Source organism: Acomys russatus, chromosome 15 (assembly GCF_903995435.1).
Source record: "Acomys russatus chromosome 15, mAcoRus1.1, whole genome shotgun sequence".
In the NCBI taxonomy this organism is placed as follows: Eukaryota; Metazoa; Chordata; class Mammalia; order Rodentia; family Muridae; genus Acomys; species Acomys russatus.
The window spans coordinates 12,473,024-12,497,465 of NC_067151.1; the positions used below are offsets into that span (position 1 = coordinate 12,473,024).

At 44.6% G+C, this 24,442-nt stretch overlaps 1 protein-coding gene across 7 annotated transcripts in view; it reads right to left on the reverse strand.

Moving 5' to 3' along the window:
* Positions 1-24,442, reverse strand: part of Pex5l (peroxisomal biogenesis factor 5 like) — a 207,777-nt gene that overhangs the window by 127,232 nt on the left and 56,103 nt on the right. For 2 of the 7 annotated variants that reach the window (XM_051157050.1, XM_051157047.1), the window contains exons 1-2: positions 21,294-21,630; positions 19,764-19,835 (exon numbers count right to left, since the gene is read on the reverse strand). The exons of 2 other annotated variants lie outside the window; for them this stretch is intronic. In XM_051157050.1, the coding sequence (XP_051013007.1) occupies positions 19,764-19,835; positions 21,294-21,386 (165 nt within the window). In that variant the 5' untranslated portion in view covers positions 21,387-21,630. Of the gene's footprint in view, positions 1-19,763; positions 19,836-21,293; positions 21,631-22,151; positions 22,391-24,442 lie in introns of those variants that run through there. 3 more of the 7 variants (XM_051157052.1, XM_051157048.1, XM_051157049.1) reach the window with 2 other exon arrangements.

Sequence of the window (24,442 nt, forward strand, 5' to 3'; positions counted from 1 at the left end):
ATGTAGCAAAATGTAGTGGACTTGCACCTCAGACCACCTGAGCTCATGCTGTGTGGATAAACAGCGCTGTATTGGTTCTAGTCAGCTTTGTTACCAAGCGCAAGTAAAGAAGTTGCTACAGATCAAGTCAGGAGCCCAGAGAGGCAAGCGGACTCAGAAGCCCTCTTGGTCGGGCAGGGGAGATCTTCATTCATCTTGTGATCACGGAGAAGCAAGACAAGCATTTATTTCCTCTCTGCCGGGAGCTGAGAGTCCTGAGTGTTGGGAGTAGAACTGATAATCAGTGTTTGCTCTGATATGGTGTTGATATCAGATCATCTTGTACAACTGGGCTCACCAGCTGGCTCCCAACTGTCCTCATCCTGGTAGAAACCCTTACAGTTCACCTACCATTGCTTAGTCTCTTCCCTGTTACCTCCCGAGGGCTTTATAGAGTCTGCTTAGGGTGCCGTGGAGTTGTCTGGCTGAGACAGTGTCCTGCCAGACTACCCATTGCCCCTAAACTTTCTTGGTCAGTGACATGGCAGCCCAGTCCTGACTTCCAGATGATCGGGCTGGCTTTCAGCCCATTTCCTTTGCCCTGTGAGTGATGGGTTAAATGTGCTGGACAATCAGTGTAGCTGTTTTAATAGTACACGTTTTCTTTCATTTTCAGACACTTAAAAAAATCCAGCATCACCAGCAGAAGGACTGAAGCACCATGGGACAGACCCAGAAGCAGGTAAGGAGCTGTGCTGCTGAGGTTCTTTCAGCCTAGCTGAAATCACTTAAGAGACAAAAGAAAGAGCTTTCTAAGGTGCCCTCACGTGCTGTGCGAGCACCACGTGCTTAGAGGTAAGGACCTGCTGTGCAGGGAACACACTTAAGGGACTCATGGAGAAGAGGAAGGCGTGGGGGAGGCTTGAGGGTTTGATAGCATTCTGACTCCCAAGAGAAGGCTCACAGAGAAGGTGTGGGATCTGTGTCCTGCCAGTGCGGGGAGTCACCGAACTGTGAGTCCTATTGGCCTTTTCTTACTTAAAAAAAATGCACACTGAGTGAGTTTCCTCTTCTTGGCTGAATGCCAAAGCAGAAGAACACGTTTCTTTCTTTCTTTCTTTTTTTTTTAATTTGTTTTTCTTTTTTTAATTTAAATTTACTTTTAAAAATTTATTCACTTTACATCCCAATCATAGCTCCCTCCATCATGTGCTCGCAGTTCCACCCTTCCTCCCTCTTTCCCCGCTATGCTCCTCCCCTAGTCCTCAGAGAGGGGAAGCCCTTCTTCTCATCAACTGACCCCAGCCTATCAAGTCTCATCAAATCAAGACTGTCTGCATCCTCTTTCTCTATGGGCTGGTAAGGCAGTCCACCAGGGCAAAGTGATCCAAAACCAAGCAAGGCCATGGCAGGGACAGCCCCTGCTCCTCCTACTAGGGGACCCCTATGGAGACTGAGCTGCCTATAGGCTACATCTGAGCAGGGGCCTGGGTTCTATTGATGCATGGTCCTTGTTTGGTGCATTAGTCTCTGAAGGCCCTCCTGGGCCCAGATTTGCTGGCTCCGTTGATCTCCTTGTGGAGCTCCTGTCTCCTCTGGGTCCTTCTATGCCCCATTCCTCCATAAGACACCCTGTCCTCTGCCCAAAGTTTGGCTGTGAGACTCAGCTTCTGCTATGATCCCCTGCTGGGTGGGGTCTTTTAGAGGGCATCTATGGTAGGCTCCCAAGAGCATGCTTCTGACACTCCCTGAAGAGATTTCTTCTGTCCCTATCTTGGGCTCTGTATGACCAGGAAAACCTGAAAACCATGCTCTTGGTGCTTATTTTCCTTTGTCACTGACCTAGAAGCCAGTGGTGTATTTCAGATGTTTGTATTAGTGCATATAAGCTGTACAAAACAATGGGCTTCATTAGGGAAATTAGCAGCAATTCAAGATTGACAGTCGGGGTTAAACTTCCTGTATTTTGCTCAGTTTTGACAATACTGTTTTTCCTTAGTCACGTGCATCGAAGGCAGCAGAATCAATGGCTCTCTTTCCCCACTGTCCTGCATTTTCCATTTGACTAGATTCTGGGCAATGGAATAGAAACGAAAGGGCTCCATGGCTCTCTAAGGGGATAGGTTGTTTGCCCTTCCTGCCTTCTTCCTCAACTCCCTGCATTCATGCTGATGGATACAGGACATATTGTGGGAAATGACTACTAGGGCTTCCTTGGAGGTACAGACAGGGAGAGAGCTTTGGAGGCCTTGTACCCATGATTTCTGTTGAGCTCTCCAAATCAGCTTGCAGGGTAAAACGCTACATTCATGTGAGGCAGAGAAACATGGAGCCAACTCAAGTCCCTTTGTTAGGCATTAATTACCCATGTGAACACGTCCGCATTAAGAGCAGGACTGGTGTTTACACCATGTGGTCCACAGCAGGTGTTCCACACTGATGGATCAAACACATCCCCGGAAAACAAAGTGGCTCCAGTTCCTGCGCAGAGCTACTTTTATGTAAGATTCCACTGGCAAAGCCCTTCATCTATTCATATGCAGATGCAACCAGAGAGGTTTATACCACTCAGAAAATATTCGTGATCAGTCTAACATTAAAAGATCCCATTTGGTTTTGTTTTCAGAAGCAAGACAGCTGTATGGCTCCTAAGGCTCCCTAGCTTCCTTGGTGCTGGGAGGAACATCTCTCAAAAAGAAGAATCTTCAGCAATGGTGAAACTGTTGTGTTCCAGGGCGGAAAGGTTCCCTGCAATTTAGCATGAAAATGATGCAATGGGGTGTGGAAAGCGCTCCACCAAAAGGGAACATGCAAACAGCATCCCTGGCAGATAGAGCAGAGACTGGGAAGCCGCCATGCGCTCAGCACAGGAGTGGAAGGCTGACGGGAGCCTGGGGCCAGCCAGAGTACAGAAAGAAGATGCTCGGTAGGTCACTAAGGAGGCTAAATGTTAGCAGGGTGTTGGACATCCCCAGAGGGGAAGTCTTGTGCTTAGATACACCCCTTCATCTGCAATATGTTACTTTGGGAAAATCATACATAGTCTTAACTCCATTGCCGAATCTATAAATCTCAGAGTAGGTGGGAAGACAGATGTCCTCAGGCGCCTGGAGACCCTGTTAAGCCTAAAAACAGCGGGTGTCTTTGCTATTTAAGCTGTAAGAGGGCAAGCCCGGGTACTAAGTGCTGGTAGAAACAAAACCCAGCCACAGATAAAGGAGCTGAAGGCCTCTTAGAATGAGCAGTAAGCCTGGAAAAATAAGTTACTGTATTTTTTTGTGAAATTTATCTTTAGTCCAATTATGAGTAAAATATAGACATATTTGTGTACAAACTAGGAAAGAGGACAAGGCATTTTTCATTTTTATTTGTGTCTTGTGTTTCAAGGGAACCCGGCACCTGCTCTCTTCCATAATTCAGAACTCAGCTTCTTTCAAGGAACCATGGGGGTTGGAGGGGACTGAAAAGTAGCAGGAGGTGACACAGGGCTTTGCTTTGGCCAAGTCAGAGTTCTTCCCTTCCTTTAATTGGCTTTTGGTTTTTAGCTTCAAGAAAGATTTTTAAAAATTCACATGATGCCAGGAATTATGAAGTAACTACTAGAAGTATGCAAAGGACCAGCATACATTGCTGCTGGTGCTCAGTCCTCTTGATGCTTATGGAGGTAGCTGGCAGAGGAGGAGCCTGGCCTTTGTAGGCAGGCATGCTCCATATTTCCTTGGGAGAAGGAAGGACAGGATCTCATGTAGCTCAAGTTAGTTTTCCACTTGGTATGTAGCCAAAGATGACCAAAAATTCCGCCTCATCTTGCTTCTATCCCAGAGTTCTGGGATTACAGGTGTTCACCACCATGGCGCATGCCGTCTGGTAAGTTTTCACTATCAACTTGACACCACCTAGAATCACCCACAATATGGAGAATTTGTCTAGATCAGGGTGATCCTTGAGCCTGTTTGTGTAGAATTGTCTCCATTGTTAATTGATGTAGGAACACCTACCCCACTGGGAGTGGCATCATTCCCTAGGCTGGGCTGTAAGCCATGTAAGAGTAAAGCAAGCAAGCAGACAGGCAGGCAGGCAGGCAGGCAGGCAGTATGGGTGCACTCATTTTTGTCTGCTCTCAACTGTGGATGTGGTATTACTAGCTGTTTCAAGTTCCTGTCTTGACTCCTAAAAACAAAACAAAACAAAACCACAAAAACAAACACAACAACAACAACAACAACAACAACAAAACCAACAACAACAAAAAAAACCCCGACAGACTGTAATTTGGAATTGTGAACCAAACAAACCTTTCTTCCCTGATGTTGCCTTTCACCAGGAACAAAAATGAAAATGCAACACACCATTTTTTATGGTGCAGGGGATGGAACCTGGAGCTCCGTGTGTGCTAGGCAAGCACTCTCCTGACGGAGCTGTACCCCAGTCCTTATGCTTCTGTGTGACTCTTCTGAGGAGGCTCAAGCCTTCCGAGAATGTTTCCTCCTTGTGAAAACCATCACAACAACGGCAGTAACAACTAGTGGCATCTCTTGTGTGGCCTGACACATACAGGAGCTCAACCAGTATAATGCCCATGGCTTTCATTTCCTCCGCAGTCCCATCAGAGAGTGACTCCACCGGACACGGGGTGTAGGTGGGGGGGGGGGCGCGTTAAAGTTTTACTCACTTAGCTTTATAATATTACTTACAGTGCTTAGAAAGTGACCTCTACAGAATGCACCCACTTAGATGCCCTGTGCCTCTTTCCTTGACTCCTATCTTCCTTACCTCCCCATGCATTTCTAAACCTATCTCAAAAAAATAAAAAAAGAAAAGGAAAAAAAAGTTAGTGGATGGATTTCTTTTGATTGATAAGAAGTTAGTTCAAACCTACTATGCCTTATTTCAGAGGCAGACTATTAAAAATGTTTTCTTTCAAAGCATGTGTGTGTGTGTGTGCGCGCGCGCGTATGCGCATGCCTTGGCTAGTGCCCACAGAATCCAGAAGAAGGTGCTGGAACTCCTGGAGCTGGGGATACAAGTGATTGTGAGCTGCCTTGTGGGTGCTGGGAACTGAACTCTGGTCCTCTGCAAGAGGAGCAAATGCTCTCAACTGCTGAGTCATTTCTCCTGTCACTGAGCAGAAACAAATTTCAAAATAACAAAGGATCACAGGAACTCACTTGTGATTTGCTAGAATGTAGCCTGGTATAATTGCCTCAGTGGCAGGCTGTCAAGGGAGCTCTGGTTCTCTGCTAAATCTGCAGGGTGACTCTAAGTGTCACTTTCTTTGTAGCTGAGCTCCTTTCCTTTGACACCTGTTGAAGCCAATTGGCTTCGTGGTTCCAGAAATGTCATGTGACTTTTCTGCTAATGACTGTATGTGCTAATGACACACACACATACACATGAGTTTAAATGCAGTTCCGTTAATAAATGTAATCAGAAGGCATTTGTATAGACTTGGAGGGGAGGGGATACATGTTGTATGTTCTTTTTACTTGGGTATGAAATTTCTCAGTTGCCAAATCACTGTTAGAAGTCTCAGCATAAATTTGGCTCTTCCAAATTTTTTTCTGTGTCAAAATAAATGAGGAATGGGGACCACTGTATACTGTGTCTTCAGAAGTAGGGTCTATAATGCAAACTCCTTGAGACAACGAAAAACCATGAGTACGTCAGTTACTCAAAAAGAAATTCTGTTTCGTTCTATCATTTATAGACTTACGAAATAAACCTCATGGCCACCCAGCCTCAGCTGCTACTGATGTAAAATTTATCACCGTGTTGTGTGGATTTTCTACTGACTTATTATTTATTTATTTATTTATTTATTTTTTCTGATTTACTTTTAAAAACCATCTTTAGCACAAGAAACTGACCCCCAACCCTGGGTTACTTGTGACAGAGTATATCTTTTGGCTGATTCACAAGAAGTAATCCCCTTTGAGTGGTTCAAATGATTCTTTTCCTTTTCATTAATATATTCTTCTGGAGTGCTTGTGAAATAAAAGTAGGAAAAAAATCTCTTTGCTGACAGGGAGGTCATGGCTTAGACATTAAAGATCAAGGGAGAAGCCGTTGGTAGGTCTTACTAGTGGATTCTGGTAACTTTTAGGGTTCTACATTAATCCACACGTTTCACATTTTGGGTCACAATAAAATGGTTTCTATTTGAAATGATAATAAAGCTACATATATTTTAAAATACATTCTCATTATTTCCTTGTTTTTACCTTTCAATATTCAGCAGCCACAGGGTCTGATTCTCTAACTTCGTAAGTTGTACCTACTTCACATAAGCTGTTTAGACTCCAGGATCAGGGCTTGGAATTCTCTATATGTTACTTTTGGCCTGAGACTGCCTTAGCAAATCTATACATCTGCCTCCTCAATGGCTATGGTACCAGAGTAAACTACCCTGTGGGCTTTGTCGCTTTAATATGACTTAATCCAATTACTGTCTTAGCAAGCTACAAAACTCGTGCAAACTCACTTTATGCAAATTTTGCTTCAGTTGCCCTTAGGAAGCAGAATGCTTGTAACTGCCACACATAATTCAGGTTAAACCTGAAGTCTTGGGGAGCAATTACGACATGCGTGACATCATTTCCAACAGGATCACGGGAAGATTACCCTGCACAGATCCTATAAGCATCCTCTAGACATCACGGAAGACAAGTACATGCCTACCCGTAGGCCATGAACAAATCTACTGCAATTTAATAAGTAGTATCCTAAAAGAAAAGGAAGACTATTTGTGTGGTCACTGCACAGGGAAGGGGGAACATGGTTGAAATGCCTAAGATCCGAGATCCTAGCTAACGTGGCCGTTAGAATGCACCCGTCAATACTAAGCAGAAAATGAGAAGGTAGATACTGAGTGCCACAATACAAAACCTTCACAGGTATGCAAAAATGAGAGAACAAAGTGCCCTCGTGACCAATGTTTTGTCTTGTGTGTGTGACTGTGTGTGCATGTGTGTACATGTGTGTACATATGTGTCTCCCACTGGCCTAGAACTCACCAAGTAGGAAGCAAGCTATAGAAGCTGGCCACTGAGCCCCCAGGGATCCTCCTGTCTCTTCCTCCCCAGTGCTGGGATTATAGGTTTGGGCCACAGGTAATTTCACATTAGTTCTATGTGTTGGCTTCAGGCCCATGTGTTTATGGGGTGAATTCCCAACCTGGTACCATTCCTCCTGTCTGAAACAATAAGTGCAATATGACCAGCGAGAAGGGAATTCAAGGACCTGCATCAGCCTCCTGGAGCTGACAGACAGAGCTCAGGCTAGAGAAGGCATGCTCTGGGAAAGATGGCAAGAGCAAACACGAGGGACTGCTGGGAGCAGGTAGACTATTCCAGTCCCGAGAACTCTCATGGCCAGGCACACAGGGGTTCTGGAGAGCTTGACTGAACACTCCAGCAGGGACCACAGCCTGAGAAGAAAGGTCAGGCCCCCCGGAGGACAGTGAGTGAGTGGAGCGACATTTTCAGAGCAGAGCCATTGTCTTTTGCAAAAGAAAGTGCCTCGGCAAATGCTGAGGTGACAGCTAGTGTCAGCTGTGGAAAATTTCAAATGTGTGGGCACAGAGGTAATTCTAGGGGAGGGCAAGCATTTAATTTCCTGAGTGGCACCCAGTGACTGGTCCAGGCCACTCGGAACTGGTTGCTCTCCCACAGCTGCTGTAATGGCTGCTGACCCAAGGCCTGGGAAGGTACTCTTTTAAGCATGTTGGCTTTTGAGCGTGTATGCTTATGACCCCAGAAACAAGAACACACAGTTCAATTTACCAGCCTCACTGTATTTAAATGTTTGTGTGTCACCGGTATCCTTTCTTTATGAACCGGAAGTCCTCCTTAGATCATAGCACCATAAATTATTTCTTAATACCATCAGGCTTATAAGTGGCCTCCTAGATAAGACGCATGATGGAAGGACATTTCTAACTCTGAATAAGTGTGCGCTGCTGTGCAGGCTGTGTGCCGGCATAGCCCTGGGGGTGGGGAGTGAAACCTGCCCCTTCCTCACCCTCCTCTGTGTGTGCTGTAAAGTGAGGAAGGTAGTGGTATCCTGGAGTAGTTGGGGAGATTAAGTACAGTGTAATGTATGGAGAAAATAATGCACAGTAAATGGTATATAAACGCATGCTGTGTTAGCCTGTTATTTCAAGTGGTCTGATATTAGGAAAGCTTAAAGGGAAGGGTCATTGGTGTCACTGTGCCTCAGAGTCGCAAGGTTCCTCACTGTCCGGCTTCACTTAGAGGACTGAGGGAATGTGGAAAGTTAGGGCATCCCAGTAAAGGCTCTGAGACACTTAGCTGGCCTCAACTCCCTTTTGTAGCCCTACCACGAAGGTTTTGCTTGCTTGCCAAAATAAAACATATTCTTTCCCCACACCAATTTTAGAATAATTTACACCCGTTCTTAAAAGCCAGGCACACAAAGGATTTCCTCTGAAGACTTCATAACATCCCCTCAGAGCCCACCCTTGATGCCTAGGCCGGAGCACCGATTCTAGGCAGGCTTCCGGCATTGCAGCCTGTTCCTGGGCCTGTGAACCACCCTTGGTGGTGACAAATGATCAAAAAATGCTGTTACAAACTGTCCTTGAAGGCCACGTCCTCTCCTGGGAACACACTGAGCACCAGGAGGGCAAACTCAAGTCTCAGGCAGGGACAGGAGCCATTGCACAGCTCACGGTTCTGCGTGCTCAGCTGCGTGGTTCTGAGGGCCTCTTGCCTATCCTTTTGGGCAGTGACTGACCACAGGCAGAGGGACACGTGGCTCTGTTGGTTTTGGGACACAAGTGGCCTTTTTACCACAGCACTTAGCACATGCTCATTGCAAACAACAGGGGTCTCTAGACACCTTTTTTCACCACAAATGAGGTAAACTGTTTCAGCACCATCAAAATAATACACCCAGGCAGAAGGACAGGCGAGGCAGAGGTATGGCAGTGTGGAGAGCTTTGGTACTTCAACTTGTTCAGCAAGTAGGGTGTGGCACTGAGGTGGCACCAGACAGGGACCTCAGGGAAGGTCAGGGTCTGGATGGCAGACATGGTCCGCAGGCCCTGACCCTGATGAGAAGTTAGTATTTCATCTTAACTTTAAAACTCGGTCTCTCTCTCTGTCTCTCTCTCTGTGTGTGTGTGTGTGTGTGTGTGTGTGTGTGTGTATGTATGTATGTATGTATGTATATGCACATATGCACATGTGCACATGTGTGGGTGCATGCATGCCATGGCATATGTGTGCAGGTCAGAGGGTAGCATGTGGGTGTCAGGGGACCAAACTTTGGTGGCCATGTTTGGTGATAGGCACTGTTAACGGATGAGCCACTATGCTGGCCGCAGTTTTTATTTTCCTTGAGGACGGTGGAAACATCTTTTCTGTAACCCAACCCATGCTGGGGTTCACAGGGCAAAGTTCCTGTTTTCCAGAAATGACCTGGCACCAGGTTGTTAAATCAAACTCCTTGAGACAGAATAGGAGATTAAAACCTTTCTGAATTGAGAAAAAGAAGTTGCTACTTTGCTAGCTGTCTAAGATGTGAAATCTGAGCCTTAAAAGTTTCTGAATGCCTCGCTTGATTTCTTTCATCCTGGGTTAGCTATGTATTTGGCTAACGGAACCCATGAGGGGTGCACTGTGACTCACTGGTCCAGGTGCCGGCAAGGGGTAAAGCACACCCTTGACTGAGAAAATAAAGGCTTCTGTGATTAGTGTTCTTGTACAACAAAAATTCATTAGTGATTCTCCAATTATACAAATGAGATAATTTTGTTGGAGAAAATGAATGAATGTTTTCTTCTATCAAGATCACCCAGCACAAAGCTGAGATGGCGCCCCCTCCCACCGTGCCCCTAATAAGTCAATTATTCATGCATTTCAAGAATGAGATCATTTGGTCAAAAAAGACTTTGATGAGGAATACGGGATAGTTGAATTGAATGGTCATTTGTGTGTTGGGTGTATGTATTGTAATCACAAGACAGCAGAGAAGTGCAAGGCTGGTTAGCAGTAGGCCACGTGCCAAATGCATGACTGAAAATGGAGATGACAGAATCGTGGAGTTGTTTGGAGGAAAGAGGAGGAAGCAATGGAGCATTCTAAAAGGCAGGTTTGCCAGAACTGCATTTCTGTCAAAGTTGGTCTACACAGTGTCAGAGTAAGAGACACAGCCCAGCGGCCAGAGCCGGAGGCTGGTGCTGAGCAGAGGGGAAGGGATGGGACCATTAAGTCAGATGGGTGAGAAACCAAAGCAAACAAGACATGGTCAAGGCAGGAGAGAGCACAGGCATCCTGGTCCAATGGCAAAGAAAGAGGAAGAGAAAAATGCCTTCCCAAAGTCTCCCAGTAGCAAGAAAGTAAGAGCTGGAGAATGGAGGAGGCACTGTGAGATTCTGTCCTCCAGACAGGATATGGCTATTGCAGGCATGAATCTACGCCAACTGTGGTTACCTGCACAAGAGTCACACAAGATCAAGCCAGCCAAAATCCCGGTACAGAAAGGGCAGAGCATCTCAGATCCCAGCCCTTATGCAGGCATTACTCATTGGCAGTGCACACTTACTAGAGGAGGGAAACTCACTCTCTTTTGAGGCTGTTGCTTCTGGTAGGTTTCCCATGATGCAGTAAATGACCCTATACCAGTGTACACACAGGCAGAACTAACTGGACTTAGCAGGTTATTTAACAAAAGCATGAAGGTGAGAGGGAGCATGTTGGGGGATACACAGAGGAATTTGGAGGAGGGAAATCTTGGGTAGATATGATCATATTTTATTGTATACATGTGTGAAAAAGTTCAGAAGAAAATCTTAAAACATTGAAGAGAAATTAGTGTAGTCTACCTAGTTGTTTGCTGTTTTTTTTTTTTTATCATGTTTTGAATTTTACAGTAACTTTATTACACATATTCGCAGCCATTACTGTTTTTCAAAGACCACAGACACATCAGTGGCAGATGAGTTCATCTGTGGACTCATTAGACTGAATCCACACCTGAGTTCAGGATGGATGACTGGGAAGTGAAGTGAGGTGCTCAACTCTGGGCTTGGCTTGCATTCCCCACAGTCCCCTGGGGATGAGGAGGGATTGAGCCAGGGGGAGTGGCCCCATGAGGTGAGGGGAAGGAAAGATGTCTGTGTGGACAAGATCTAGCTGTGAAAAGCTTAGGAGATTTCAAAATCCATTTTGTAACTCTTCAATATCCATTCCCAATACCCTTTGCAAAGGTTTCCAAGGTTGGTAAGACTTTCCTTTGAAGAGCAGTAAGCCTGTGATAGACAGTCACGAACGTCTCTTAGACAGACATGTAGCTGTGTCCATTTTACCAAAGGAATGCTCTTGTTTTACTAGTGTTTAGCTTCCACATAAGGCCCTGGCAGGGAGGATGAGAAGCATCATTCGCCCAGAGAGATAGTTCAGCAGGTAAAAGCAGTTAGTGTGGAGACTGATGAGTCGACTTCAATCTCCAGGGCCAAAAGGAAGGAGAGAACCAGCACTGCAAGCTGCCCTTTGACTGCCACCCAAATGCTGACACACACACACACACACACACACTCCCCACACAAGAAAACAGCATTGCAATTTAGTAAGTCGGTTACAGTGGTAGATGAACGGCCCAGCTGAAGCCTACAAACTAGAGTGCTAGAATTTCCTGTGGTGAGAAGTAACTTGGTGAGCCTCATCTAATTACTTCTTTCTTTGTTATGGGTCTCACCTATTTGGATAGAATTGAAATCAACATAACTAAACTTCCTGGTTTTTCTTCAAGCAAAGTTCCTCTGCCCACCGACTTCTCTGACAAGAGGGACCCATGTACACAGACCCTCTCCTTATGATTCTATTAGGAGTGGGTGAGAATGGGTTCCACACACCATACTAATTAAACTGGATTAGATCATTCTTTCTAACCAGGATGCCCAGAATTCTCACATAAATCAGGTGAATCTATAAATGAAAATTAGAAGCCAAAGCCCCACATTTTCTGTAAGGCAGCAGTGGGGGTCTCCTCAGGGTGTTCTCTAAGTGGCCCAGGCTGCCTTCAAGCATTGCTGCCTCTGCGTCTCCTTTCATAGATCACATAATTTTTGCACTCATTGTGTCAGCTCACGCCACTTCAATTATGCACTTATATTTCTGTACATGCCGGCACCACTTCGCCCATGGCATTAAAAAGAAGAAGCAAGGAAAAACCATGGTTTCCTTGGGTTGTTTGAAAACGATTTAACATTTATACACTTCCAACATGAAAATCCATTTTCCTTTCCTTTTATTTATTTATTTTCTTTTTAAAAATTAATTTATTCATGTTACATCTCGATTGTTAGCCCTTCCCCTGTTTCCTCCCATTCTTCCCTCCCTCCCATTTCTCCCCTTCTCCCCTCCCCTATGTCTGTGACTGAGGGAGACCTCCTCCCCCTTTATATGCTCTCAGAATTTCAAGTCTCTTCTTGGTAACTAGCTATCCTTCCTCTGAGTGCCACCAGGTCTCCCCATCCGGGGACAAGTTTATAGCTATCTATTAACACGTGATGTTGAACTGGGGACAGAAACTCAGGCTCTCTCTCTCTTGCTGACGGAACTATCTTGGCAGGTTGCATTATTGTCTGGATATTGAGGGAAGATGAGGGAGAGGAGAGGCGGGTTGACCAGTGCTGGGACCTTGCTGTTCGCTGAAGTGACAGACAAGCAGAGAGATAAAAGTAAAAGGCTGTCCTGACTGGGCTGTCTCTGCTCTGTCCTGAGCAACAAACATCATCTGCTAGTGAAAGTGTACTCTCCTCACTCCATCAAGAGGGAAGTTTTGTTGCCAGGCTCCCTCCTAAGAAACTTGAGCTTCCCGAAAGACTTGAAATGACCTGTAAACTATACTTTACCATCCCTCTGTCAATCAGATCAGCAGCTAATCTGGATAGCTGTGAGGGAAATGTGACTCAGAAGACAGAGGACACAGCGAAGGGTGGGCCCCATCCTCTGTTCACATAGTGCCTGCCTTTGATCCCAGAGTCTCCTGGGCACTATATGTCCAAAAGCTGGGTCCCGTAGGGCTATGCCCAGAAACACTTTCCTCTTTTCCTTTTTTTTTTTTTGATTAATACTATTTAAAGCCTTAAAGTTGATTATAGACATTTTAACAGCAGCAGCTTACTTATATTTCTTGACCGGTTACTGTGTGATGGCTATAGGCTCATTTCCGGCTCGCCAGGCAATCCGTGGAGCTTGTATGCACTGCCTTTCTCTAGAGTGGCAAGTGTGTGCCAAGTGGCCGCTGCCCTCTGCTCTCTCCACACCCGAGGCCCTGCGCCACAGCCTGCTAGGCTTCCACAGCTCTGGCCCTAGTGAAAACAATATTGCTCAGAGTCCTTATAGCTCTGTCCACCCCTCCCAGATCCAAAGAATGCAGTAGCTAGTAGGGCTGTCAACGTTGCTGTCAACACCCTACCACCGCTTGGCTCGGTGCCTGCCACTTGTGAAGGAAGTAAGCAACACCTGCCATGCACGTGGCTAAGCCTCGGACTGAGGGCCCTGTGTCATCCTCTCAACAACTTCACATAACAGACATCTCCCTCATGTTAGAGCAGGACAGTCTCTAGCTCAGACAAGCTGCTTGGTCTTCCCAAAGTGGCACCGTTTCCATGCGGCCAGTCCCTGTTCTCAGTCAAAATTCAGGCTGGAACCAGCCTAACGCTGCGAGTGGCTGGCATGTGTGTGCTACAGTCACAGTGCCATGAGCATGGTGTGGCGGAAGGTCTGGCTCATGACATACACTGGCCTGGAGCACCTGTCCCCAGAAGGTGTGAAGAACACCCAGGAATACAGTGCTGGAAGTAACAAAGTGCATTTCTCGTGACACAATACCCATTTACGACTATCCCTCGAGGAAGCTGAGCTTTGTGGAAAGCACTAGACTGAACATCAGGGGCCCCAGATTCTAGGCCTGGCTCTGACCAAGGGACACATAGTTTTCCAAGGAAGCGTCCCCCTGTGAGCCTCGGAACAGACGCCAGTGCAGATGGCATGATTACATGGTACAGGCGACAACATGAAGATGCAGAAAGCCTAACTGCTTACTCCAGACTCCTCTGCTCAGGAGGGCCAAGCTGAAGCAGAAATCAGGGCAAGCGAGTCTGGCTCAGCACTCCTGCATGCCTTGGGCTCACTTTAGGAAAAGTGTCCTGCTAAGTTTTCTGTGGCCTAATGCCTCACGTTATGGTAAGCTGTGAAAAGACTCTAAAACGAAGGTTTTGAGTTTTTGCCCCAGCGCTTGCCCCTAGAGTCAGGTGCTGCTGAACAGAATCAGTGTATGGGGTTGCAATGAGGGACATCAGGCCAGAGTGTATGATACACTCTGTGTAAGGAAAACACAGAGGAAGACATCGCGCGTTATGTGTGATCCTGTGGCTCTTCCCTTGCCGTATCAAATCTTCGGGGTTAACTTTCGAGTCCCTGATATTTGCGATATTGTTTGGAAAAAAAAAATACAGCTCACCCAGCCTTAATTCCAGAAAATTGGTTTAACCTAGTGGGAGATGTCGCCCTTTCTTTACCGTATTTGTTGATGATAAATAACTTCGCAGAAAAGATGGAAATGATTGGTCTATAGAAACAAATCTTTGTTTGTGCCGACTCACACGCACGGTAAATAATCTGCCTTCTTTTTATGAAAGCACCTCCTATTGATCAATCTTTTATGAGGAAATTGCTAATGAGCTCATGCCTACTGCCAGCTCAGTCAGGGCATCCCAGCTGTGCGGGGTGCTGAGTTCTCTAAGTGTCAGAGTCCCCTGTTTCAGGTCTCCAGGCTGAGCAGGGGTTGGGGGTAGGTGAGTGAGGGTAGGCAGTGGGTAGGGGGTCCTTTGTTCTTGATGTACAGAATTCTGAGATGGCACCAGAGAAACTGTCCCATGTGACACCAAGAGACAGGCTCTAGCACTCTGGAACCCTCAGGAGCAAACGGGGTATGAATTATATATAAACCAAGCCACCATATTGATATAGCCAAGAAGTAGCGTCCAGATGGTGCTGAATCCAGAAGACAGTTACACACATTCCCTCATCCTTTTACTATTTATGAGTCCCCGGCTTGACCCAGCTGGTGGTAGGACAGGCTATCTGTTAGTGCCAGAAGGAAGCTGGGCCTTGCTCTTTCATCTGGATTTGACACTGGCCTTGATATCCCTTACACAGTTTATTTTCACTGAGCCTCTATGACAAGACAGGGTTGTAATCCTACTGAAAGGCTTGGGGCTATTGGAGATATGAGGGGCAATTCGATTTTGTTTCTTCATTTTCTTTAGTAATAGTTCCAGTGTGCACTGCTTTCTGCTTAAGATCCTCTCACAAGTTTTTCAACGAGAATCAGAAAGGTTTCAGGCTAGGTAAAATGTGTATTATCTTGTTTCTTGTGTGCTAGGAGTCCTTCCTTAGATGTTGGGGGTGGGAAGGGAACTTTGTAGTTTTATTCTGTCCAGGTCTTTTATTTGTTTGTTTGTTTGGAAGAGCTTTTCTTTTCTGAAATGCCTAAAGGCCAACAGGGCAGTAGACAGTTAAGTGTTTGTTGGGGGAGTATATCCCCATGAGCGCTCAGTAATAGAAGTGGGCAACTTTCTCAGTTCCTAGGTGGTAATTTTCTACGAGCAGACCAGAAAGGCAAAAAACCACTTCTTAACCAATTTATTGAGCAACCAGTAATGTTGCAGAGGGCACAGAGTTTAGACCATGACCTTAGGGGTCCATGGCTTTCAATGTTCTTGATAGAAAACTAGGGACTCTGGGAAAGTCCTTTCATTACACTAGGTCTCAAGGTTCTGGCTTGCTGAATTGGAGGGACCAGGAGTACAAGGGGCTGGTTAGCTCCTCAAAACAATACACACTGGCTATGCCCCAAATAAACCCTTGGAGGAGAAAATCAAGACACCAGTTTACAAAGCAGTTCTTGTGGTTCAAGACCAAAAGGGCGACTGCAGGGAATTCAACCCAGCTGCAGGGTTGGGTCTTCAAAGCACCACTGTTGCGGTGTCTACGATGACCTGATTTTTAGGTACCATGGCATCAGGTCCCTATGGATTCTGGCTTTTAAATTTCCAGGTAATGACCACTTGAATGTCAGATTCATTACTGGTCCCATATACCTTTCCCCTTTGGGAATTGCAGTAACTATTTTCTCTGATTCAGGCCATATTGTCATAGAGTGTGCTCTGAAACCAACAACAGTAGTGGAGAACTGAGAAATGTATGCTCTCAGGCCCGATGTCATTTCACAGAGTTGACGATGAGTGCGCTCTGCCCAGGAAGCTCCTTGGGCACTTCTGAGGCTGCCAAGGCTAGAGAACCGCTGCCCTGGCCTGATGTGTGCACTCCTTAGGCACTTAGCTGGTATATGTCATTTCTTCATTCAGTACACCAAGAAACACACAGTGTCAACTGCCTTTGAGTCCAGAATCAACTAGACCCAAGCATCCTGTACATGCATTTGTGCAATCCTTACACTACAGCTCTGAATCCTCCATACTTGGCTTTCTGTCTTTACTTCCTTCAAGTCTAAGTGGAATCTGAAAACATCCTAGACACAAACTCTGTGAACACACATATAGCCCAACATACAGGAAATCTTGAGTTGAGCTGAAGGCCAATTAAAACAACAAGTGAAACAGAGCAAATTCATTATTGATTCAAAATAGTTAAGGCTCTAAATTCTTTAGGGAAGTTACTTTCCCATTTATTTCATCCACTCTCATTCCTGAAATAACCAGCAATTTCAGGAAGTAATTTGTGTTTGCTTAAGACTAATTTCCAATCAAGACTCTTGTCTTCTCCAATGAAGAACGAATACTGTGATTATAAAATTATATACACATGTCTACACACACGTATATAACTTATGAGTGATATACATACATGGTTTACTTTTAGTATTGATTTCGTTCAGCACTAAGGACAGAGATAATGTTGTTTTTATGGGCAGTGTTTGGAACTTAATGTCATTAAGATTTTATTGCATTATATTTATTTTCACTACTTTTGTGTTTGAAGCTTAAAGCCTTTGGGGATATCAGGTGGAAAATATGGGCTCGGATCTCTATGCAAAACATTAATATTTAGATTAAGTATGGGAATACATATATAAATATATATTGTCTGTTAGTTTAGGATGCTAGCTTAAGAATTCTGTGAGATTTAAAAAATATGCATTCTGAAGCAAATTTGCCAGGGAATTTTTCACAATGGGAGAAAGTACAATATTGCTCTTCAAAAAGAAAAACCTTACACATTTACGAAATTGACTGTGTTTTTTTCCACATCAAAATAACACAGCAGCATCTTTTGCCAGAGACGGAGAGCCCACAGCCTACATGGCGCTTCTGCTGTTTATATGCTTACGTAAGCAAGACTGTGGGCTCTCCGTGGAAGCACGAGGCTTGCGAATCACCTGACTGATGACCTGGCATATAGCTTGCACAGCACTTGTGGAGTGACAGCAGCTGAGTGACAGATTTAATGAGAGTGTCGGCTTCTGCCCATCACGGAACTTCAGTCGTTTTGTTTATCTTCCTTGGGATTTCTTTTGGCATCACTCACTAGAAAAGCTACTTGGAATTATTTCCTCTATGCTTTTTGAAGATAGAGATTGCACATAAAGCTTATTGGCAAACTAATATATAGGGACACAGGGTTTAAATTTTAACACATATATATGTATATATATAACACATATTTGCAAATTTTCATTTTATATATGGAATGAACAACTTTGGGGTTCTAGAGAAAAAAATGCATTTGACACTTGCACATACTCACATACATGTTTAACTTTTGGTCTCTTAATCTTAGGAATAATTTTGTTGGAGTTTTATAAAGAATAACTAGTGTTTTCCTTGATATTTTAGTAAGGGGTATGAACATGTCATTGCTTCAATTTAGGATTCGCTCAAAACTCAAACCCCACAACCTCCCAAAGAAGGGCAACCCCCTCAGGGCCAGCAGCCAGCTCCTAAGCTGACGTGTTCAAAGCTGTCACATTTTGGAGCAAGTTTGACAGGAATGACTCAGCAGTGCTGGGTCACTCCGAGCAACACCAATGTGTGTGACAGCACTGGAAGTCGTGGAAAGTCGGCATGAGAAAATGAAGAGTGATGCTCTTGGACTCTTCAAAAATGTAAAGATAAGTAATTCTGTAGTTCTCTGAATGACAACAGTTAGCTAAAACACAAAGGCTAAGCAGGAAGAACCTAAGAGCTTTGAGGAGAAAGATAATAAAGAAGCAGCAAGGTAAGACTCGATGTCTGTATGACAAAACAAAAAATAGAAACTAACTTTGTTTTGATAGAGAGGTGTGTATGTGTGTGCCTCTGTGTATGTGTGTATCTGTGTGTGTGTGTGTGTGTCTGTGTGTCTCTGTGTTTCTCGGTGTGTGTGTGTATGTGTGTGAGTGTGTGTCTGTGTTTCGGTGTTTGTGTGTCTCTGTGTTTCTGTGTGTGTGTGTGTGTGTGTGTGTGTGTGTGTGTGTCTGTGTGTGTGTTTCTCGTGGTGTACTCGCTCATCCTTTACTAGTTTATCTATCAAGTAGGTCCACCCCTTAATCGTAATCACAGTCCACGGGAGGTCTAGAGTGCGTCTCCCAAGTAATTAATCTGGCATAATTAAAATAACAGCGGTGTAAACTGGCACTCCACATTTCTTATTAGTTAAACTGACAATCTGGCAGTGAGTAACAGAATGCAGGCCAGACCCTCGCACCCCTACCCTGCTGTACTCAGGAGCAGCAGAGTGACACGGACAACGGGGGCAGGGAACACAGTGGCAATGAGGCAAGCCCTGCTGTGCGGGGATACTGTGAACTTCCACAGAGAACACCTTGCCCAGCCAGGATCTCCCAGAAGGTCCCTACAGTTATGTGCTCCCTTAGTGCAATCACCATGGCACAGAACCAACTACGGGATGAGGAAGTTGTCCAAACTCAACAGCTTTGCTGGAAGCCAGTGGCCACTCTCTTAATGTCCTTGTCAGCCCAGACCCTTTAGTTACCACTCTGTTGACACCGAGTCTATGCTGCCCTCAGAGTTGATGTCATGCGTATTTTAAATAGATGGACAGTTATCTTGTCTCCTTGACAATTAACAAAGATGTTAAGGGCTAATGCCAAGTCCGTGTCCTGGCAGGATACAGTCCGCTCCCTGCTATGTCATTGTTTATGCTCTGTTAAGCCATTTTCATTGCACCTTATGGGCCACTAACATCCAACCGAGAGGCTTCTCAAATTATGGGCAGCATTATTGGCTATGCAGCAATCTGTTTTCATTTCAAATTGTCTCGACACTTGCTGCAGACAAACCGAGAAACTAAATTGGGCAAGATCTAAGTTTAAATATCACAAACCTTCACACCTTTTATCCCCTCCCCCACAGTCGTGGCTTGTTTTTCAATACACACCAAGGACAGTGTTTCTCATTTTCAAGATAATATGCTTCCTAGCTCTTACTTCAACGTTTTTTCTCTCTCAATCAAAATTATATTATTTTGACTCATTGCATTGAGCCCTGGGAGTTCTCGCCTCTGCCCTTGCTCTGTGCTCTTTTATTTAATCCCTGTACACAACTCCACACATGCTGGCGTCACACAGAAGTCACTGGGGCAGAGATGAAGGAGGCTTTGATGCTCCCTACATCTGTATTAATAATAGTTCTAGTCGGGCAGGTTAAAACAGCTTCCAGGAAAGGGCTCTGAACCCAGAGGGCTACCAGGTCAAGTTCTACAGGCAACAGGAAACATGGAGTGTTCACTTACCTGCTTCTGATCAACAATTATTTCGAGGTCTTCATCACTGCTTAGCTTTCCATAGCCTTGTTCTTTACTTTTCTTGTGAAAGAACAATTTTAAATATCATTTAGTTTCTTTTCATTAAAAAAAAAAACGTAATTCCTACTTAATAAACCTTAAAGATAAAACTCTTTAACACTTTCACTAGTCACAGTGTATCACTCTTCACATCAGTCTCTCAAGTACAGCAAGCCACCGTCTTAGATCTACGCCCTGACTCTAGCTGCTCATCCTTTTACCTCCAAAGGATGCTTTTGGTCCTTTCTCAATAGTCTGTTTTATTCTATAGTTTCAGCAAAGATTCTTTAGCATTGTGAGATAAATGAGCAGCCCTGTGAAGACTCTTAGCACATTTTTTCCCTCAAGAACAGAAACTTCAATTAGAATTATATTGTTCTTAAGATGTCAGCTGTCACCCATTACATTTCAATGCCTTATATTTTTAAAGAATAAGTATTACATACTTCAGATAATGAACCCTCCGATTTGCAATATTTCGATAAATCACATGAATACTAACACTGGGAATAAAAAGCATTTTTAAAACAGACAATAAAAGTTTGTGAAGCTGGAATGGCCGAGGCCATATCTATAAGTGTACTTTATTGCCGTTTTATTATTTTATTGTCTAGTCCTAATGGCTGCTCCTTACCCATCTGCCCTGTGGTAGGGTTTATACATACAAATTCTAAGGTTGGCGAGGAGCATGGCCATAACAGTAAGCTCACAGTTGTGTTGTAGAAATAATAGTAACATGTTTTAGTCTTTTTTTTTTTTCCTCCTCAGTGGGAACTCCAGAAGTATAATGGGTTCCCTTCATAGTAATGAGAACTAGAGATAAAATTCATCATACAGTTTCCTGTTTTCCTAAGTTAAAAAACAAACAAACAAATAAACAGCAACAACAACAAAAACCAAAACCAACAAACAAAACAACCCCCAAAGACACCTTGTTTCGGATATTATCCACATATACTAGAATTAAGAGAATTAGATTTCTGAAATTTCTATCTGTGGCGTCATAGGACCACTTGTGCTGACCCGGGGCCCCGCATGTCAGTGACCGTGACACAAGGCTTTTTTTATGCCGCAGACTGGGGGATAACATTTGAAAACATGAATTCCCACACTTCTCCCTCCACACAAATATATCTCTTATTTTGTGTCATTTGCTGAAACGTAGCGATCAGAGACTTCAAGCACTGTGACGCATCACTAGAACCCCCCCAACTTCATCCACACACTGACAAATTTTGACACTTAGGCAGAAGGAAAGGTCATGCTGTTCCTCTTAGCCGTTATTCTTGACCTCATCTGAGGCTCCATTTCGGGATGGATGGAAAACAACGTGAACAAGTTTGGCTTGAGCCAAGCTGACTTCCTGTCTCTTGACTTCTGGGTCCTCCCATCCCAGGGCTTGCAATGAGACAGTATCAGGAGTCCGTCTGCTACACAACCCTCAGACATGCCTTTCCCAATATTGATCTGTATACGTACCAAATAGCTCATCTGCATGACCCGATTTCTGGACAAAAGGGCATTAAGTAGAGATGGAATGTGAGTCCTTCCATCCATTTCACTGTCAGACATCCCAGAATTCTTTGCACCAGCGGCAGTGAGTTCATTGCCAGAACTTGCTGACCAGAGAACCACAAATCTTGCCCGGGAACAGTATTAATAATGTACAACAATAATTGAAGCATTCCTGAATCACTGTCCTGACTTTGTAAACATCCTGGAATTTTTGACTACTGCAAGAAGCCATGGATGTGAAATTTTCTTTGTCTAATTTGTATCATGCACTTTAATGCTTCCTGGCTGCTGTTCCCCTTTAATGATTAAAAAAAAACCTCATATATTATTTATAACATAAATTTTGTATTTAATCCCTAACATATGGACTATTCAGTTTCCTGGTCGCAAAGACTCAATTTCCCCAATTAAGCCCCTGCCTCAGACTTTCCTGACAATTACTGCTAGTAGACATAACAATGTCAGCAGTACAGAATATAAAAGAAAGTGCAATTTCTTTTAATATCACATTCCACTTTCTTTCCCACATTCCACTCAGTCCCAACTGTCTGATTTAGAAGAACATTCCCTGAGGAAAGGAGTCAGGAAAGAAGATCATGTCCACAACTACTCTTTAGAAGTTGCCAATACTCAGGACAGGGAGGAGGCATTTGGAGTTCTGATTTCTGTGCTGAAGCCTCTAGCCTCTTCGAGACACAGAGAGCGCACAGAGCCAGCAGCCTTGCGGCTTCCCCCCTAGAAGCAGGCAACATTTTCAAGTCTCCCCCATGACCCAGGGGCACTCATCTGATCTTTCCTTAAGCCATACAGTCACCCACTTACTGATATCTAGTGCGAGCGAGCGAGCGAGCGAGTGAGCTCAGTCCTCTTTCAAGCACTGAGCTGCCCACTTTGCTTAGCTGAGCCAGCCCAGGCGGGATCTTCAGCTCTCCTCCCTCCTCCCAGCCGGGAAGCCCTGTCTTCTTCCTATGCACTTTGCCAAGCCCAGAAGGCAAGTAAGTGCCTGGCTTCTGCAAGACCTCGCACACCAGCCAGAGGAGTGAGGTAGGAGGAGGAAGAAAGCCAGTCTTGCCACTGCCCAAGTGTGAAGGGGCAGGGCTTATTGTGGGAGGAGAAGCCACAGTGTAATAGCGTTCTGTGCTCCACCCACAGCTTTGGCAAGATGCTGAAGCTGAGGGTCTCAACTGAGGCAAGGCGCTGAGGCCCCTCACATCCCAGCCCTCTCAGGCTGACTGCTTGTGTTCACTTCTGAGCACTCTTAACTAAGTGCACCTGAGGAAGCTAAAACGGTGAGAGGACTCAAGGTGGAGAAATGAGGGGAGTCACAGCTTGCTGACCGTGTCTCCTTGCCTGTAAGAAGTCTCAGCTCAGGCTTGCTGTCATGTCTGGAACTCCAAATTCAATGTCTCCTATCTTCCCCCACCATTCCAAGTGACATCACTCTGGATTCTATCTGACTAGCTTGAAAGGCGATTGCCTAGTTCTTTGTTCCTGCTGACACCTTTTGAAACACCATGCAACCAGAACATCCATGGTTCCCTTAAGAACCGGAAGGCTACCTGGCAACTCAACTCCGCCCCACACAGAGCTTCACCCTCTCTTCGTTACCCTATGAATGTGTTGATTTGAATTAAGTAAATCACGACACTTGGGAAATTGTAAGACAACGCTGTCCTTACCGTGGATGTGGGAATTATCCCACAGGAAAAAGACTGGACAAAGCTAACATAGCAATAAAAACTAATGCCACCGAGAGTCCACAAATGAGATAAATTGCTTATTCTAGAGGATGAGTGGATTAAAAAAAAGCTCAGAGTTTTGGGCTGAGGATGTAACTTGGTGGCAAAGCATTTATTGAGCATGCACGAGACCCTGGGTTCAACCCTTAGTACTAGCCAAAGAAACAAAAAACAAACAAACAAACAAACAAAAAAACCACACCAAACCAAACAAAAACCAAAACCAAACCAACCAAACAACCCCAAAAAACAAAACAAAACAAAACAAAAACAACAACAAAAAACCCCTTTTAAAAGTAGTTTCAATTGAAAGATATTAGCTGTTTGTGAACTCGATTAAGAGTATTTTTCATAGTCATGAGGAATGGGATTTACATAGGAGAATTTTAAAGGGAAAAGGAACACATTGTCTCTCTAACAGGATAAATTGGCCCCAATTTAGTTTTTGCCTTAACTATAGATGTCAAAATGAATGTAAAAGTTAAATATTTTATATAAGTACCTCAAAAATGGTTTATCACTATTTAGTTACTGCTGCATGATACAAACAAGGCAGAAGTCATATACAGAATGAACAATACAGCGGCAGGAAGATAAGACCTTCACATTGCCACCCTAGCTCTCAGCCTCAGGGGTGTCTGGGCTCAATTCCAATCCTCTTGTGTCCCCAATTTTAGTCTCTTCCCTACCACTCACAAAATCACTTGGGTTTCCCCTCCCTTAAAAGGTGATTTTCTCACATCTGATTTTCTCCTTTCTCTTCATTGTTAGACTAGAATGAATGGTCCCTACTTACTTGAAGTTCTTTACTCTCTCTGTCCTTCTAAAGCCACCACAACCAGGGTGACTGCCCTGGTGATGAGCATCCCTAGAGGGAGCTGAATTCAGTATCACCCAGGAAAAGTAAGGAAGATAGTGAGGACACAAAGTCTTGGCTGGACTGTGGTGCCTTTGGAACATTCTGCCAAGTAGAAACATCTAGTTGACCATGTGGACATAGTGTCCATACCTAAGAAGAGGGATAGAGGTACACATACAGATGGAGGGATAAGAAAATGGCACGAGCAGATGAGATTGTGAGACAGAGGGAATGTGGACTCATCTCAGGAGCCTAGAAGACAGCTACTCTTTAAAGTAAAGAGAAGAAAGAGAGCATATTACAGGGTGAGAAAGAGGACAAGGAGTGAGCCCGGGTGCTGATGAGAGGGGAGGATGTGAACCTTTCCTTGAGGGAGGCGTCAGAGGTCATTTAGGAGTAGGAAGATGAGCAAAGATGAAAGTCAGGTGCCATGATGGGGCACGCTGGTCACGAGGAGTGAAGATGGTGAGGGGTTATCATCCCCTTGGGAAAGCTAAGTTGCAAAGGGCTGGTTG